This window comes from Hyaena hyaena, unplaced genomic scaffold (genome assembly GCF_003009895.1).
Source record: "Hyaena hyaena isolate Hyena2069 unplaced genomic scaffold, ASM300989v1 scaffold_451, whole genome shotgun sequence".
NCBI lineage: Eukaryota > Metazoa > Chordata > Mammalia > Carnivora > Hyaenidae > Hyaena > Hyaena hyaena.
Genome location: NW_024081080.1, coordinates 739,593 through 760,014, shown reverse-complemented (window position 1 = coordinate 760,014; position 20,422 = coordinate 739,593). Strand labels below are relative to the sequence as shown.

Sequence of the window (20,422 nt, the reverse complement as noted above, 5' to 3'; positions counted from 1 at the left end):
TGCTCACTGGTAAATTCTACTAAACATTTAAGGCAGAAATTATGCCAATTCTCCACAATATCTTTATGATAGAAGCAGACGGAATATGGCCTCCCTAAGTCATTCTATGAAGCCAGCATTACCCCAATACCCAAACCAATCAGACATTATAGGAAAACTATGAACCAATACATGTCATGAACATAGATATAAAAATCCTCAATAAAATATTAGCAAATCAAATACAAAAAATAATTTTGAAAAATTATACACAACAACAAAGTGAAATTTATCTCAGGTATGCAAGGCTGGCTCAACATTCTAAAGTTTCTACGAAGTGGCAAAAGATGAGAATAAACAATACAATACTGCAGGACAGGACTGCCACTACACAATTTTAAGGCTTATTATAAAGTTACAGCAATCAAGATAGTGCATTATTACAGTAATCAAGGAACTGGCTAAAGAAAATACAAATGGATTAGTAGAACAGAATAGAGAGCCCCCATAAATACCTTAAACTGATCTCTGGCAAAGGAGCAAAGGCAATAAAATGGATCAAAGATAGTTTCTTCCAACAAATGATGGAACAAATGAACCTCAACATGCTCCTCCGCCTCCAAAAAAAAAAGAAATTGGACACAGACCTTACACCTCTCACAAAAATTAACTCAAAAAGGATCACACACCTAAATGTAAAGTGCAATGCTATAAAACTTCTAGAATATAGGATAAAACCTAAATGATGATCTTGAGTATTATGATGTCTTTTTAGATACAATACCAAGGAAACAATCTATGAAATAAATGACTGATAAGCTAGGTTTCATTAAAATTAAAAACTTCTGGGGTGTCTGACTGGCTCAGTCATTAGAGCATACAACTCTTGATCTTGGGGTTGTAAGTTCAAGCTCCAAGTTGGGTACAGAGATTACTTAAAAATACAATCTAAATAAATAAATAAATGATAAACACTGCTTTGTGAAAGACAGTATCAAGAGAATTAAAGGACAAGCCACAGATTCTGAGAAAATATTTGCAAAAGACATACCTAATAAAGGACTGATATCTAAAATACACCAAAAAACACTCTCAAAACTCAACAATAAAAAGAAAGAAAAAAAATGAACAACTCAATTAAAACATGGTCCAAAGTTCCTAACAAATACCTCACCAAAAAAGAGAGAGATGGCAGGGGCGCTTGGGTGGCTCAGTCAGTTTAGTGTCCGACTTCGGCTCAGGTCATGATCTCATGGTTTGTGGATTTGAGCCCCGCGTTGGTCTCTGTGTTGACAGCTAGCTCAGAGCCTGGAGCCTGCTTCATATTCTGTGTCTCCCTCTCTCTCTGACCCTCCCCTTCTCACGCTATCTCTCTCTCTCTCTCTCTCAAAAATAAATAAAATATTGGGGCGCCTGGGTGGCTCAGTCGGTAAAGTGTCCAACTTCAGCTCAGGTCATCATCTCAAGGTTCGTGGATTCAAGCCCCACATTGGGCTCTGTGCTGACAGCTAGCTCAGAGCCTGGAGCCTGCTTCAGATTCTGTGTCTCCCTCTCTCTCTGACCCTCCCCTGCTCATACTGTCTCCCTTTCTCTCTCTCTCTCAGAAATAAATAAAAACATTAAAAAAATAAATAAATAAAACAATTAAAATTTTTTTTAAAACGAAATAGAGATGGCAAATAAGCCTATGAAAAGATGTTCCACATCATATGTCATGAGGAAAATGTAAATTAAAACCATAATAAAATAAATAACAATACACACCTATCAAAATAGCCAAAGTCTAAAACACTGACAAGCACCTAATGCTGGTGAGAATGTGGAGTAACAGAGCTCTCATACATTGCTGGTGGGAATACAAAATTATACAGCCACTGTAAGAGAATTTGGTGGTTCCTTATAAAACTAAATATATTCTTACCATGACCCAGCAATCACACTCCTTGTAAGCTCCACAAAAAACATGGTCACACAAAAATCTGTATGTGGATGTTTATAGTGGCTTTATTCATAACTGACAAAATTAGGAAGCAACCAAGATGTCCTTCAGTAGGGAAATGGACAAATAAACTGTGGTACATCCAGCCAATGGAATATTATACTGCACTAAAAATAAATGAGCTATTGACACAAGAAACCACATGGAAGAAACATAAAACACTATTATGAAGTGAAAAAAGGACAATATGACAGGATATATACTATATGATTCCAACATTCCAGAGAAGGCAAAACAATTGTTTGTTTGTTTGTTTTTTGCCAAAAAGGTCAGTGGTTGATAGAGTTTAGGGAAAAGGGAGGGATTGACAGGCAGAACACAGAGGATTTTTAGGGCAGTGAAACTATTCTGTATGATACTAAAATGTTGTAATGGTGGACATATGTCTTTATACATTTGTTTAAACCTGTAAAATATACAACAGCAAAAGTGAACCCTGAGGCAAACTATAGAGTTGGGGGATTACAATGTGTCAATGTAGGTTCATCCTTAGTAAAAAAAAAAAAAAAAGTGCCATTCTGGTAAGTAATACTGATTAGAATGAGTCTATGAATGTGCAAGATCAAGGAGCACGTGGAAAATCTCTGTACCTTCCTCTCAATTGTGTTGCAAATCTAAAACATGTCTTTTTTCAAAATTCAAATTGCACTCATATTTGAGGGTCTGGGAGATTGTGCACATGCCCAAGACTGCCCTCTCAGACATGATCAGAAAAATAACCTAATAGCTCTTAGCCCCTGGCAAAATGCACAGCAAAATAATAAACTCACTGAACTATGAAAACAACCTCTAAGTCAAATACACTTTCCAACAGGAAAGAGTGAATATCTAACTGGCTAAGTGGCCTTAAATACAATCTTTGACCAATAAGTAGCTTATGGGGATGCAGAGGTGAAGCCTAGAAAGCCATAGGAAGACAAAAACAAGGGGAAAAACTCTGAGCAGGAACAGTAGAGATCACATATTGTGAGAAAAAAAAAAACAGAATTAGTCCAAATGACCAATTAAACAAATGACCAAACAATAAAAAGAACAATAAGTTCCAGAAAGGGGGGAAATTGGTATCCAGACATGCTACAAGATATTATCCAAAATATCTAGTTTTCAACAAAATATTAACAATACATGCAATAAAATAGTAAAGTGTGACTTACACAGAGGATAAAGAGAAGGCAACAGAAACTGACTTTGAGAGGTCCCAGATGTTGCACTTCAATACTTCAAAGTAGCCATTATAAACATACAGTTCATTATGGGCATCTGTGTGGCTCAGTCAGTTATGCGTCTGACTTCAGCTCAGGTCATGATCTCATGGTTCATGAGGTCGAGCCCTGCATTGGGCTCTGTGCTGACAGATCAGAGCGTGAAGCCTGCTTCAGATTCTCTGTCTCCCTCTTTCTGTCCCTCCTCTACTCAAGTTCTCTCAAAATCAATAAACATTAAAAGAATTTAGGGAGCCAACCAGAGGCTCAGGCGAGGGCCGCGGCGGGGCGGCAGGTCTGGTTGGGCTGGCACCTGACACCAGGGTGGGCGGGAGTCTGGCTGGATGGAGGCAGACAGAGCGGGGAGCTGGTGGAGAGGTGGGCAGGTGAGAGCGGGGAGGGTTGCGAGGAGACACGTAGCGAGGAGGGAGGGCGCTGAGGCGGCTCGTGAGGGGACCGGGATGGGGGAAGTCTGATGCAGTCACCAGTGGCAGTCCACGAACTTTTTTGAACCCCGAAATAATGTTTTCACTCTGAAAACTGCAAATCGAAATTAATACGTCTACCACAATAAGTAATCTCTTAACTGGTACATAAGCCATAGATAATGAATTATAGTTGATGTAGGATGTGGGTTCAGTTGATATATTGTATATAATTTGGAATGGGGTGATCAGGTCTGAGTGCTTAGGACCCTCGGAGGTCCTGAAATGGCCTTGGACCGAGAAGGGTTTGGGATGGAGGCGAGGAGGTAGTGTCAGAGCTGGCTTGCCTTTCTAGGGATACCAAGCCCAAGGCCTTGGCCCCTGGGAGTACAAAAAAAAGAAAAAAATAAAAATAAAAAATAAAAGAATTTAAATATAAGAATATAACAATTAAATGATCGAAATTATAAAAAAGAACGGAGTAGAAATTCTGAAGTTGAAAAGTACAAGAACCGAAATGAAAAATGCACTAGAAAGCCTCGATAGTAGATTTGAGCAGGCAAAAATATATATAAACTTGAGGAGAGACTGATAGTGATTATACAAATCTGAAGAAAAACAGGGAAAGAGTGGGAAAAAAAGAAGAGCTTCAAAGATGTGTCAGACATCGTTCAGCATTAAACAACATATGCAAAGAGTACCAGAAGGAGAAAAGCAAGAGAAAGGAATAGAAAATATATTCAAAGAAATAACGGTTAAAAACTTCCCAAATTTGATGGAAAACAATAATCCACACATCCAAGAATTTTAATGGATTCCAAGTAGGATCACACATACACAAACAAATCCATGCCCAGATACATCATGGTCCAGTTACTGAAAGTCAAAGATAAAGAGAAAATCTTGAAAGCGTTAGAGAAAAATGACTAGTCATTTAAAAGGAAATAACAGGAATAAAAGCTGGCTCCTTATCACAAATAATCAGTGCCAGAAAGCCCAGATGACGCATTCAAAATGCTTAAAGAGAAAAAACTGTCAACTAAGAATCTTGTATCTAAAGACATTATTTTTCAAAAGAAGACTAACTACATTCCCAGGTAAACAAAAACTGAATTTCCTGCTAGCTGGTCTGACTTAAAGAAATACAAAAGGACATTCTTCAGGCTGAAAGCAAATGACCCAAGACAATAATGTGAATTCATATGAAAAAAAATGTGTTAGTAATTATTTGAATAATTATAAAAGATAATATGATTACTTATTTCTTATTTCCTTCCTTATTTAAAAAGCAACTACATAAATATCTATAAAATTTTATTATTGGGGCATTATGTATTTAACATATTTTACTATGAGAACACAAATAAATGAGTGGGAATAAATATAATTAGAGTAAGGAAATACGACCAAATGTTAACCTAAATCTACAGGAATAAATGAAGAAAACCAAAACTGATGAGAAGGCTAATATACAAAGATTCTATAAAAATATTTATGTCCTCCTTTTTTCTCTAGTCTCCTTTAAAATATATGATTAGGGACGCCTAGGTGGCTCAGTCAGTTAAACGTCCAACTTCAGCTCAGGTCATGATCTCACAGTTCATGGGTTCGAGCCCCGCATCGGGCTCTGTACTGACAGCTAGATCAGAGCCTGGAGACTGCTTCACATTCTGTATCTCCCTCTCTCTCTGACCCTTCCCTGTTCATGCTGTCGCTGTCTGTCTGTCTCTCTCTCTCTCTCTCTCAGAAATAAAAACATTTAAAAAATTTATAAAAAATTAAAAAAATAAAATATATAAGATTATATGAAGCAATAATTGTAACCATGTATTGTTAAGTGTTTAAACATATGTAGGGAGAGGCGAGGGGAAGGGAGCTGATGGGCATGGGGGAGGGCACTTGTTGAGATGAGCACAGGGTGTTATATGTAAACCAACTTGACAATAAACTATTTAAGAAAAAAATAAAAAAATAAAAATGAATAAACATATGTAGACACAACATGTATGATTAGCATAGCAAAAAAGAGAAAAGGGAACCAAGTTAATATAGAAGTAAAACTTCTATAATTAATAAAAGTTAATATAAATCTGAAGTAGCTTCTAATAAATTAAGATGTATAATTGTAAGCCCAAGAACAACCATAAAGAAAATAAACACGTAATTTTAAAAATTAAACAATTTAAATGGTATACTATAAAACATCCATTTACAAGACCAAGTTAATTCCACTCCTAGGTATATACACAAAAGAAGTGAAAGCAGAGACTCAAGCAGATACATATATACCCATGTTTATAGTATTATTATTCACAATAACAAAAAAGATGGAAATAATCCAAGTTGTCATCACCTGGTGAATGGATAAACAAATTGTGGTAAATCCATTAAATGGAGTATTATTCACCCATAAAAAACCACTGATACGTGCTACATGGATGAACACTGAAAACATTATTCTAGTAAGCCAAACACAAAATGACAAATAATATATGACTTTACTCATGAGGAACCTAAAATATACCAAGACATAGAGATAGAAAATAGAATACAGGTTACTAGGGGTGGGAGGAATGGGGAGTTACTGTTTAATGGGTACGGAATTTGTTTAGGATTATGAAACCATTCCAGAAACAGACAGTGGTAATGGTTATACAACACTGTGAGTGTACTTAATGCCACTGAATTGTATACTTAAAGATGATTAAAACGGTAGTAAACTTTATGTTATGTATATGTTACCACAATAAAATAAATTATTGGTAAAAAAAAAAAAAAAGAGGGAATGAAGTTCTCATACATGCTACAACATGGATAAACTTTGAAAATATTCTCCTATGTGGCGTCTAGGTAGCTCAGTTGGTTAAGAATCTGACTCTTGATTTCACCTCAGGTCATGATCTCACAGTTCCTGAGTTCAAGCCCCACTTTGGGCTCTCTGCTGTCAGGTCTGAACCTACTTCAGGTCCTCTCTCTCCTCTCACTGCCCCTTGCCCCTCTCAAAAATGAACATTTAAAAAAGAAAATACTCTCCTAAGTGAAATAGGACACAAGAAGACAAATACATAAAGTAGATTAAAGAAAACTAGGGACTGGGGAAGGGGGAAGGAGGAAGGTGGAGCTAATGTTCAAAAGCTAGAGTTTCTGCTTAGGGTGATGAAAAAATTTCTTGAAATAGATTATAATAATGGTTGTACAATACCAGGAATGTAATTAATGTCAAATGTTGTATAATTAAAATAGCAAATATTATGTTATATATATTCATTACCACAATAAAAATAAATTCATTAATTCTCAAAAGATATTCACTTAGGAGAATAAAAAGTAAAGGAGGAAAAAAGTATTTGAAATAGGTAGTCATGAGACATGCAGAAAACAAAAAGAAAGATATCGGATATAAATCCAACAATAATGTCAACATTAGAAAGATGAATGGATTAAACAATAAAATCAAATGGCAGAGATTTCAGACTGAATTTCTTAAAAATATACAACTATATGCTGTTGACAAGAAACACACTTTAGATTAAAATACACAAAGAAGTTGAAAGTAAGGGATGGAAAAAGATATACCATGTTAAACAGTAAGAGCTGTTAAGAGCACTAACTAGAGTGGCTACACCAATATTAGACAAAATGGACTTTAAGACAAAAATAATGTTACCAGCGATAGAGGGATATTTTATAATGATAAAAGAGCTAATCTATCAGGATGATAGAACAATTATAAACATATATAAGCCTAACGACAAAGCCCCCAAAATACACAAAGCAAAAGTTAACGAAACTGAATCAAGAGCTACATAATTCAACAATGACAGGTGAGGACATCAATACCCCACTTTCAATAACAGAAGTAGGAAGAACATCAAAAAGGATAGAGAAGACTTGAACAACACTATATACCTACTAACATAACAGACTCCAGCTTCTTCTCAAGTGCACACAGAACATTCTCCAGAATAAAACATATTAAAAAGCCTCAGTAGATTTAACAGAATTGAAGTCACAGGAAGGATGTTATCCACCTAAGTGAAATTAAATTAGAAATCAAATAGATATGTGGAAATTAAACACACTCCTAAATAATCAATTAGTCACAAGAGAAATTAGAATAAATTCCCAATATAAAAGAGAAATTAGAAAACATCTTGAGCTGAGTGAAAAGGAAAACACAACATACCAAAACTTATAGGATGGAAAGCAATGGTTAGGAGAAATTTTATACCTATAAGTAATACTGAAAGAGAAGTTAAGATCTCAATTTTCCATATTAAGAAAATGGAAAAGAAAGAGCAAACTAAATCTAAAGCAAGCACAGAGAGGGAAAGTCATAAAGATTACAAGAGAAATTAAATGAAATAACCGGAAAACAATAGAAAAACAACAAAACCAAAAGTTGACGGTTTGAAAAGATCCAACAAATTGACAAACTTTTAGCTAGACTGACCAAGAAAAGAAGAGAGAAGACCCAAATTAGTCAAAATCAGGAATCAAAGACAGAACATCTGACCTCTGGAGAAAGACTATTCCTAAAAGACTGGAGATCTAGTGTCCCAACTAGATGCCCCTGTATAAATATCTCTAAGTATACATTTCCCTATCGACACAAGATGAAATTGATCAATACCAGTCATTTTCAAACTGGAAGCAAGCTAATCATTTTTTTCAAACAAAATCTTACAGGGGCGCCTGGGTGGCTTAGTCAGTTAAACGTCCGACTTTCGCTTAGGTCATGATCTCGCGGTTCGTGGGTTCGAGCCCTGCGTCGGCCTCTGTGCTGACAGCCAGCTCAGAGCTTGGAGCCTGTTTCAGTCTGTGACTCCCTCTCTCTCTGACCCTCCCCGGCTCACACTGTCTCTCTCTCTCTCTCCTAGAAATAAAAAAAATCTTACAAAGATATACTACTTTAAAAAATGACTGTCTAACTTCTCTGAATCAAGATGAGTATCTCAGAAATTGTGGCTTAAGTCTCAGTTTCCTTTTAAAGGGGATTCTGGGGGCGCCTGGGTGGCTCAGTCGGTTAGGCATCTGACTTCAGCTCAGGTCATGATTTCACAGTTTGTGGGTTCAAGCCCCGTGTCAGGCTCTGTGCGGATCACCAGCTCAGAGCCTGGAGTCTGTTTCAGATTCTCTATCTCCCTCTCTCTCTAACCCTCCCCTGCTAATGCTGTCTCTCTCGCTCTCTCTCTCAGAAATAAATAAAACATTTTTTTAAAAAAGTTTAAAGGATATTCTGAAGCTGTTCTGGAGGAACCGGAAATCACCACAGAATATAGTTCCTAAATTACTCAACTAGATGATCTATAAAGATTCTTACAGCTCTAAAGTGTTATCTTTAGTAAATTATCCTCTTGTTAAAATTGCTGTTATACAGGGGCGCCTGGGTGGCTCAGTCAGTTAAGCGTCCGACTTCGGCTCAGGTCATGATCTCACTGTTCGTGGGTTCGAGCCCCGCGCAGGGCTCTGTGCTGACAGCCAGCTCAGAGCCTGGAGCCAGTTTCAGATTCTGTATCTCCCTCTCTCTTTGACCCTCCCCTGCTCACGCTGTCTCTCTCTCTCTCTCTCAGAAATAAATTTAAAAAAAAAAAAAAAGAATTGGCCATACGGTCAATTATCAAAAAAAAAAGTTGCTATTATACAATTCACTCTATTTCCACAAGATGGTGCTAATACATTCCAGTTATCATTAAAATAGGTCTTGTATATGATCATTTGTAGTTAATAATTTTATGATAGTCTATAATTATATAATACCCTCAACTTTCCAAAGTCCTATTATGTCACCTATGTCATCCTCATTACAAGCCTGTGACACAGATAATATTGTACTCATTTTTCAGATAAGGACATTGCAAGCACATTGTTAGATGAGTGACACAAGGTCACACAATTGATTAGTAACAGATGTTCTACTGCTAGCTCTAGCTCTGTGATCGTTCCTTAGATCATATTGCTTGATCATACTGCTGGGACACCTGGGTGGGTCAGTGGTTAAGCATCCTTACTTCAGCTCAGGTCATGATCTCATGGCTTGTGAGTTCAAGCCCAGCATCAGGCTCTGTGCTGACAACTTGGAGCCTGGAGCCTGCTTCAGATTCTGTCTCCCTTTCTCTTTCCTCTCCCGCTCACACTTGCTCACCCCTGCTCTCTCTCAAGTATAAATAAGCATTATTTTTTTTTAAATACTAAATACTATCTAATTCTCAAGATTTTGGGCTGAGAGCTAAAGGAGAATAAAGGGATAAATATTAAGTAGCATTAAAACTGATACAGGGGCCTGGATGGCTCAGTCAGTTGGGTGGCTGACTCAATTTTAACTGAGGTCATGGTCTTGTGGTTTATGGGTTCGAGCCCCACATTGGGGTCTGCACTGACAGTGTGAAGTCTGCTTGGGATTCTTTGTCTCTCTCTCATTCTCTCTTAAAAAAGTAAATAAACTTTAAAAAACTGATACAAATTTTCCTTGAAAAATTTTTATATTGAATCACTAATAAATATATATTGAATCACTTATATTGAATCACTAATATTTGTGCATAAAATACACTTCTATTTCCTTTGGTCTTTCCTTATTAGGAGACCTCTGGTGGGATATGTAGCTGGCACAGTCAGAAGAGCATGAGATACGAGATCTTGGGGTTGCAGGTTCAAGTCCCATGTTGTGTGTAGAGATTACTTAAAAATATAAAGTCTTTAAAAAAAAAAAAAAACAGAAGACCTCTGGTGATATATATTCCTATATAACCACAGTAAAGGCTAAGCACTGATAAATAAAAATATCTCATACCTTCCTTATTGTAAACATATTAGCTATTTTTAAGCCCAAAATGGAAATTACTAACCTAGTTCACTACCTCTAAGCATTATGAATTTAGAAAACAGTAGTATAATTTTTGTTAAATTCTCCTCTTTTGATTCCATGAGAGATGCAAGAAGTTTTACAGAAGCAGGAAAAAGACACACTTCACTTTGGGACACAATGTTCAGAGTAAAAACTATTCATAACTAATAGGAAGCAACTCAAATTAGCTACCTATTGAGACAGGTTTTAGATTAGCTTTAGAGAAATTAGAAGTGGTGTTAGAAGAAGAGCTCAAAAATTACTCCTCCTCTAACATACTGTCAACCCAATCCAAAAAAATCTATCAACACTAAGTCTACGTTGTGGGGCTTTTTAAAGAAAATATAAACTATATGGGTGCCTGGGTAGTTCAGTTGGTTAAGCATCTGACTCTTGGTTTTAGCTCAGGTCATGATCTCCCAGTTCGTGGGTTCAAGTCCCACGTCATGCTCTGCACTGACAGCCAAGGAGCCTACTTGTATTTCTCTCTCTGCCCTTCCACCCTCTCAAAATAAATAAACATTAAAAAATATATATATAAACTTTAATCATGGTCTCAGAAGAATGCTGAAGAGGGGTGTCTGGGTGGCTCAGTCAGTTGAGTGCCTGACTTTGGCTCAGGTCATGATCTCACGGTTCATATTCGAGTCCTGTGTCGGGCTCTGTGCTGACAGCTCAGAGCCTGGTGCCTGCTTCAGATTCTGTGTCTCCCTCTCTCTCTCTCTGCCCCTCCCCCACCCGTGCTCTATCTGTCTGTCTCTCAAGAATGAATAAATGTTGGGGCGCCTGGGTGGCTCAATCGGTTAAGCGTCCAACTTCGGCTCAGGTCGTGATCTCAACAGTTCATGGGTTTGAGCCCCACGTCAGGCTCTGTGCTGACAGCCAGCTCAGAGCCTAGAGCCTGTTTCAGATTCTGTGTCTCCCTCTCTCTCTGACCCTCCCCTGCTCGTGCTGTCTCTCTCTCTGTCAGAAATAAATAAAACATTTTTTAAAAATTTTATAAAAAAAAAAGAATGAACAAACATTAATTTTTTTTAAATGTTTTATTTATTTCTAGGAGAGAGAGAGAGAGAGACAGCGTGAGCAGGGGAGGGTCAGAGAGAGAGGGAGTCACAGACTGAAACAGGCTCCAGGCTCTGAGCCGGCAGTCAGCACAGAGCCCGACGTGGGGCTCGAACCCACGAACCGCGAGATCATGACCTAAGCGAAAGTTGGACGCTTAACCGACTAAGCCACCCAGGCGCCCCTAAAATTTTTTTTTAAAAAAGAAAAGAATGCTCAAGAAATCATGCTTTCAGGGAACTGGGTGGCTCAGTTGGTTAAGCGTCCGACTTCGGCTCAGGTCATGATCTCGTGGTTTGTGGGTTCGAGCCTCGCGTCTGGCTCTGTGCTGACAGCTAGCTCAGAGCCTGGAGCCTGTTTCAGATTCTGTATCTCCCTCTCTCTCTGACCCTCCTCTGCTCACACTGTCTCTCTCTCAGAAATAAATAAAAGCATTAAAAAATCTACAAAGAAATCATGCTTTCTTTGGATTCTGAAGGGGAAAGGGCAGCACAGAGCTCTCACACAAAGGGTTGAGAAATACTCTCAATTTAACCTACAAAGGACTCTTCAGGATTTTATAAGCAGTTTCTGATCTGCAGGTCAAAGAAGTAGGGTCATTTATAATTCACTTATTAAGATCAATTAGATTATTTTTTATAGAACACCTTCAGGATTTTATCCAATTCTCCATGATTTTGTTCAATTCATCTTCTGTTATCTTCTCATCTGTCTCTAACAAGAGATCACCAATTAGAAACTGTCCTATGTATAGTCTTTGGCTTGCTTTCATTCCACTAATATTCCCTATTTACAGTCCATTTTGAAAAAACCCAATCCCTTAAACCCTCCAAATGCATTTCAATAATTGTCATGTCTTCCTTGTCATTTAACATACTAAAAGACCTTTTAAAAACTGTGTGCATGCCTTGGTGGCTTCAGTAGTTTGAGCATTGGACTCTTGATTTTAGCATGATCTCATGGTTTGTGAGTTCAAGCTCCACGTGGGGATCTGCACTGACAGCACAGAGCTTACTTGCAATTTTTTCTCTCTCTCCCTGTCTCTGCCCCTCCCCCCACTAAAAATAAATGACTAAACGTTTTTAAAAACTAAAATGTTAATACTGAGCATTTAAGAGTGTGGGATTACAATGGACTTTTACTTACCATATATTTTTGCAACATTAAAATTTTTATAATTAGCATATGTAACTCCTTTAATCAGCAAAGAAATCTTTTTTTAATCAGCAAAGAAATTTAACATTTTTACTATATGCATGAGTATTACACTTTCATTTTAATTGTTCTCCCCGACATTTAATTTGCCACAATTAGCAAATAGGTCTTCTTACAGCAAAAGGAAAAAAAGTCAGCCTCCCAGGTATTTCCCAGCCAGTAGCTCCATGTAACATAGTTGAGTTATTTAGAAAAAAACTACTAGACATAAAAAAAAAATTATCCATGATTAAGAATATGAATAAGGTTTTGGGATTAAGGTTTCTCCCCTCCCATGGAGAAAAAAAAATCTGTAAAATCTCTGCAGTATATCAGTGTAACCCCAAAGCCTTTTGAGTTAGCCTTATTTTTATTTGTTTGGTTTCCAGAGCTTCTCTTAGAATACTAGTTAGTTACAGTGTAATTTCTGTATACCTTTTATAAAAAGCCAAATTCAGGATAATATATGTCCAAATTATTAGGGCTTTAAAAAATCAACACTAAATTTAAATTCCACCAGGGTAATTGAAATCCCCTACACCATGGAAGAAAGAAAGTTCTATATCAATAGTCTCTTCCCATCTACTTATACTTGTCTTCTGCTAGGTGCAGACAGAGGAGCTCAATAAGCAAGAAATACAAAAGGAGAAGAGTAGGAGGGAAAATATGTGGGTTTTTAAATTTATTTTTTAATAATCTCTATACCCAACATTGGGCCTGAATCCACACCTCAAGATTAAGAGTCATATGCTCTTCCAACTGAACCAGCCAGGTGGCCAAAAAAAAATGCGTTTTATTAAACAAAAAGAACACGTAAATATTATTTCAAAGCTAGCATTCTGATTTCAGAGATCTCAAATTTTACATTCAACAGATCTTAACTAAATTTGTCACTGAATACACTGAGCCAGGTACCTTGATGCCTATAATAAAGTAGGCTAAAGGATTCCCAAATTTCATTCATAATTACAGCAGCCTTCCCTTAATCTGTGGCATCTCTAATAAGGACACATGATCAAAAGAGTATGGTAGAAAGCAAGAATAATAGCAGCTGTTATTGAACTTTTCATAGCAAAAGAAGGGAGGGAGAGACAAAAACTGAGAAAGGTCCTGAACTGAGTGAGATGTGTTAACAAGAATTGAGGGCAGAAAAGAACTTTATAAACAATACCCACCACCACCCTTTATGTTCCAGGCTTCTATTTCAACAAATCTAATATAATATAGCAATTTTTATATCTTATTTGTGTAAAACTGTGGTTATTCCTTTTAGACTGAAATGGGTACTTTCAAATTGTATATAAACTCTACGTTAAGATATATGCTAATTTCAAAAGACTTACTTTCCATGGCCTCCTTCTGGTGTAAAATTTATAGTGTAGGTGCCTAATTAGTAACTATTTATTTCTGCTATATCACCAACTGCTCCCAATAGTCAACACATGGATTATTAAAACAGAAAGAAAATTGGTTCCAAAGATTAGCAATGTAGGATAGAAAACGTAGGTGTTTGTCTTTATGATATAGTTACCTGGGAAATCAGTAAGTAATCCACATTTGATTGACTATGATAAATTTCAGAATAAACTAGGGGACTGGGCCACATTAGGGTTCATTTACTGTAAACAGCAAACACATCTAGAGATAGCAACAACAGCTACCATTTACTGAGGAGTTTTCTGTTTCCCAAGCAAGTTACTGAACGCTCTACAATACATATATCAACATATTTAAGTTGTGTAATTGTAAAAAGTAGGTATCACAATATTAACAATTTCACACCAAAGTCATAGATGATTAAAATTTTGACTGAGTTGATCTAATACTAGAAAAACTATGTATTGTGCTTAAATTCCTATTGTTAATAACATTGATTAATTATTTTTTGCCTCTTTTACAACTCATTAAAGCATAATTTTTTAGGGCATTTGAAAATATTTCACCAAGTTATTTTTATATCCCCAAAAGAGGAGATAAACACAATCAGGCAGAGATTAAAATGATATATAATAACTAGGGCTAGATAAAATTCAAGTTTTTCCTGTTTTCCCCAATCTCATTCTAATTACAAGAATACAAAAGACTCAAAATACAGTTGTTCTCTATTAAATTTATCATATAGATTTTGATGAAAATCTGACTGTGGGTCAAATTATATTCCTAGAAATATAGCCAATAAATACACAGTAAAAATCTGACAGGGGCACCTGGCTGGCTCAGTTGGTTAGGCATCAGACTTCAGCTCAGGTCATGATCTCACTGTCGTTGATTCAAATTACATTGGGCTCCCCCTCTTTCTGTCCCTTCCCCCACCCAAAATAAAAAAAACATTAAACAAATTAAATGAAATCTGTTATAAAACCCATGATAAACTAGTCAGCTCCTTTGGTTATAACTGAAATAATTCAATTTAGTAAAATGTTATTTTATAAAGGTAAAGTGATTTCTACTTGTGTGAAGCATTCTAAATTGAGACAAGTATATCTCTTATAACTGTATAAGCCTGTTCTGCAAGACATGGTTCTTTACAGACTGTGATCAATCTTTAGGCTTTGAAAAAGTCTTTTACATAAAAAGTTATTTGCATAAATATTTTGTTAGAGCTATATATACCTGCAATTGCTATAATCTTAAACACCATATCTGTATTTATTTCATTAATGGCTAATGACATTTTCACTATAGTCAAACTAACCCTGAGAGCATCTCCAAATATCCAGAACTAACCCTATACTGAGAATGGAGAAACAGAACTGATTTGATATATTTCACTCCATAATCCCCTGATGTGCAAAGCACCTTATGTGACATCTCCAGAAAATACATTTTTCACATAAACTCTTTTAACTAGCAATTATTAAGTATCTACTATGTGTCAGAACCAGTGCTGTGCCTGGATATTTGACCAAAGACAGAGTTCTTGTATATAGTTGTTATATTTTTACACTATTTCCTTAATATTTTCAGATTCAACAAAACAGTGCAAATATTAGTATAATACTGATCATATAATAAGTGCTAAATATATACTTATTTGACTGATATTAAAATACCAAAATCACTTAAAACTAACAATTTTAGCTGATCCTGATCTTACTCTCACCCATCTAACCTTACATCACTCTGGGTTTGGCAGACAGCAACATGTACCAAAGCAAAAAATATTGTTTAAATTTCATATTCTTGATGGTGATACAGGAGGAATGAAAGAAGAACATACACTTCCGTTACATCAAGAATGGAATACATTTTCCTATCAACTGGCAACATGTAAGTATAAACAACACATGTTAAATGAATAAATAAATTCAGCTTGTTGGCTTTTGAAGTCAGAGAATGTTTAAATTGACAAAGTCCATATAGTTAAGTATTAACTGAACTGTATGATCAGATCCTTAAATTTACATTCATTAATTTTACTTATATTACCTAAGCCAGAAGGAACTTTCTTCATATTTATTCTGCTTGTAGGCTTCTATTCCAAAGTTGTAACAAAGAATATGAAGATATCCAGTCTGTAATATTAAAAAAAAAGTCAGATTCTTGATTTCTTTAACATTAAAAACTCTGTAACAGTTCAAGAGTCTTTAAGACATAAAGTATTCTGTACATCAAAATAGCCACTCTTCCTTATCAAAACCTCCAAAATTATGTGAAGAGAAGCTATAAAATATTCATGTTGAGGCATTAGTTATATATGGAATATACAATACATTACTACTAGAACTTGAAAGGTACTTTGTAACAGGAAATGGGAAACCTAATCATTGCCCAGCAAAAGGGCAACCTCTTTTGTAGGTTGCCAGATCCAGTAAAAGGAATTAGATCAGCGAGTACAGTCAAAGAAAAAAAAATCACCATGGAAGGGAATATTTTTTAAGCAAGACAAGTTTTTAAACATTCTAAGGTTTTGGGGTGCCTGGATGGCTCAGTCGGTTTAGCGCCCGACTTCAGCTCAAGTCATCATCTCACAGTTTGTAAGTTCAAGCCTGACATGGGGCTCTGTGCTGATAGTGTGGATGGAGCCTGCTTTGGATTCTCTATCTCTGTCTTTCTCTGCCCCTCCCCTGCCCCGTCTTGCTCACTCTCTCTCAAAAATAAATTTCAAAAAATTCTAAAGTTTTGAAATACATCCAACACACTGTCTAGTCATAGGGCTTATTTAGAAATAGCGTAATGAATACTCTTTAACAAAAAAATATTCTTTTTTTTAATGTTTATTTACTTTTGAGAGAGAAAAAGAGATACAGTGTGAGCAGGGGAGGGGCAGAGAGAGAGAGGGAGACACAGAATCCAAAGCAGGCTCCAGGCTCCAAGCTGTCAGTCAGCCCCAACACGGGGCTTGAACCCACGAACCGTGAGATCATGACCTGAGCCGAGGTTGGAGGCTTAACCAACTGAGCCACCCAGACACCCGCACAACAAAAATATTCTTTACATAAATTACCACTAAGATAAAAGTAGAAATGAGTATGTGAATGGTGCCATAGGAAAATACTTTTTATGGATTATCAGCATCTTTGTGCATCAATGCCATATCGTATGTAATTTTCATCTGTGAAAATACTGGGAAATGGCATAAGAGAAAAATTTTTTAATACTAACAATTTATCCAACTATCCCTTCCCTTCAATATTTACAAATACCATCTATCCAAAATCTGATATACCCATATAATGGAATCCTTTATAAGTTTTACCTGATAAGACTAGAGACGCAGACCTTCAATTAAGAATCCAAGATCTGAGGCAAGTTATTCATAAGTAATGTGTAAAGACCTGTCTTCCTTCAAAAAAGTTTCCTTTTGAATTACAGTACATTCAGAAAGAAATTCAATATGCATGCCTGAGCACTTTAGACCCTACTGTATATTTGAATCTAAACTAAAGAACAGCCTTGGTAATGTGGGTCTGGCAAGAATCCAGAAGTACTTAAATGCATTCTTGACATTTCAGCAGAAAAAGCTTAACTCATTACATGCCCCAGATCCCAAAGGTTCACACACCAATTATACGGCTATATTGGCATAATGCAGCTCACATCCACTTGCTACAGAGAAGCCTGCAACTAACTTATACAGAAGAAAATGGAAAATAGAACTTTCTATGAACATCTAATTGTACTGAGTCTTCATTCACTTTCCTCAGTATTTGTCAGGAGCCTCACAATACCTTCAAGTGTACTTACTTTCAATGTTACCTCCTAGGAACAAAAAAAGAATACAAAATAATAAAGTTAAAACAACAAAGCTATAAAATACTAAAATATCTTTCAAGAGACCCACAGCTTATTTTCATTGTAAGACAAGAAAAATCTTTTAACTACTAATATTGCTCCATGCACTCATTTATAGATTCAATAATAAATATGTACTAAGCATCTCCTACCTATCAGGCACTAGTTTAGTCATTAGAGGTAGATCAGCGAACAAAACAGACAAAATGGGGTATGAAGTACTAAAATTCACAAAAATAAGTCTTTAAAAATATGTTACCAGCCTTCCATGGAGTGCTAACCTCTCATTTTATAAGCAATATACAATGGCAAAAAAAACAGGGGTGCCTGGGTGGCTCAGTCAGTTAAGTGTCCGACTTCGGCTCAGGTCATGATCTCACAGTTCATGGGTTTGAGCCCTGCATTGGGCTCTGTGCTGACTGCCAGCTCAGAGCCTGGAGCCTGTTTCAGATTCTGTATCTCCCTCTCTCTCTGACCCTCCCCTGCTCACGCTCTCTCTCAGAAATGAATAAAACATTAAAAATTTTAAAAAAAAACAAGGCAGAGAAGGACAAATATCATATGTTTGCACGTATAGGAGGATTAGGAGGAACTTAACTGAGGAACAAGGGGGAGAAGAAGGGGGGAAATGGTGGGGGAAAGGGAGAGAGGCAAACTATGAGAGACTCTTGAATGCTGTCAAAAACTGAGGACTGATGGATGTGGGCGGGAGGGGGGATGGGCATGGAGGAGGACACTGGTGGGGATGAGCACTGGGTGTTATGTGGAAACTAATTTGACAATAAACTATTTGTAAAAAAAAAAAAAAAGAAAGAAAGAAAGAAAACATTAAATTTTAAAAAAAATAAAGTGTTTTACTAGGGAAAAAATTTTTTTTAAAAAACAATGGCAAAAAACCAATACCAAGAAGGTAGAGATCTGTAAGTCTGTTGAATATTGGTCATACAGAAAGGGACTTATGCAAGCTCCAGGACCCACGGGATCTCTAGAACCTCCAGCCACTGCTATATCTACCAGCCCAGAAATGATAGCTCCAACTGAATATCTACTTTACAATGACAATATGAGATTATATGGATGATTTTTAAAACTCTATTAGATACTGCTGCTAAAAATGCATTTGTTCACTAACTTTTCAGTTCAATCAGAGGCTTTGTATTTTTAATTAAGTAGTGGATGAGTTCATAATCTGCAACTTACTTTATATATTAGGATTTTAACTCAAAAAAACAAACCTTGTATTATTTTTCCAGTCCCAAGTTCCGAGCTATTTGTCTTTGTGGTTTTGTTACTTTTATACATTTACAGATCATGTATTTTTAAATTTTGTTCAATTAAAATGGTATAGAAATAATTGAATGATAATTGCCTGGCTTTCTTCCTTACTGGCTTTAAGATATTTACCTTCCAATCCCTCCCTGACAGCTTTCTTTAATCCTCAGATAGCTCAATAATAATCAACAATAGGTCATTAGTTATTTCTCTTGTACCCTAAGACACAATTTCCCAAACACTTGATTTATCTGCCTCTCAACAATACAGAATTACCTTCTACCCTCACGTTATCACTTTACAGTAATTTCTAACCCAGTTTTGGCATACAGGAAGATGTCTCAGAAAAAAGAGGGTTAGATTATTTAATTCATTCATTCCTTTTAAGCAAATAACATTATGTTAGCTCTTCTCTAACCTGTATCCAATCATTTCCTCTCTAGTAAGATTTCCTGCTCTAGATTTTCAGATCCCCTGTCTAAATCTTAAGTCCATCAAAAACACACTAAATAATTTCATTGACCTTTAAAATTGTTAGCGTCCTGGAATAGCGGGGTAGCTCAGTTGGTTGAGGATCTGAGTCTTGATTTCAGCTCAGGTCATGATCCCAGGGTGGTAAGATCGAGCCCCATGTCAGGTTCCATGAGCATGGAGCCTGCTTTGGATTCTCTCTATCCTGCCTCTCTTCCCCACTTGTGCTCGCACGCTCGCTCTCTGTCTCTCTCAAAATAAATAAATAAGCTTTAAAAAATTAAAACTATTAGTGTCCTAACAAGATAATTCTATCAACCACCTTCCACATAAAATACAAACTCTTAACTCTAGAATTAAAGGTCATTTACTAGTAGCCCTATCCTGACAAAGGCATAATTACTCTTGTGTTATATATCCTAGATCTTCTAATTCAGCTCTTTCCTCTCTCTCTACATGTGCTTTTCCCTCTAATACTGTACAAGATACCAAAAATTTTCTTTTCCTAAACACCACGTAAGAGTCTCCTCTCATATCTTTCAATATACTATTCAATGTCCACTTACTCTCCAAAGTATATATATTAAGGAAAGGTCTCTGTACTTTAGTAATTTGTAACGTGAAATAGATAGCAACAGAGCCAGAGCCAAAAGAAAGAGGTGGTAAAAACATTAAAATGCAAACAATCCAAGAGATTTTACAAAAAAATAATTTTAACTATTAAGAGTTTAGAAAA

The 20,422-nt window shown here is 36.3% G+C and overlaps 1 protein-coding gene across 3 annotated transcripts in view; it reads right to left on the bottom strand.

The window, feature by feature from the left end:
- The window catches only part of TEX11 (testis expressed 11), a 230,575-nt gene that overhangs the window by 165,911 nt on the left and 44,242 nt on the right, over nucleotides 1–20,422 (bottom strand). For 2 of the 3 annotated variants that reach the window (XM_039253356.1, XM_039253358.1), the window contains exons 9-10: nucleotides 17,896–17,910; nucleotides 16,138–16,223 (exon numbers count right to left, since the gene is read on the bottom strand). In XM_039253356.1, coding sequence (XP_039109287.1) covers nucleotides 16,138–16,223; nucleotides 17,896–17,910 — 101 coding nt within the window. The remainder of the gene's footprint in view (nucleotides 1–16,137; nucleotides 16,224–17,895; nucleotides 17,911–20,422) is intronic. The other variant, XM_039253357.1, reaches the window with a different exon arrangement.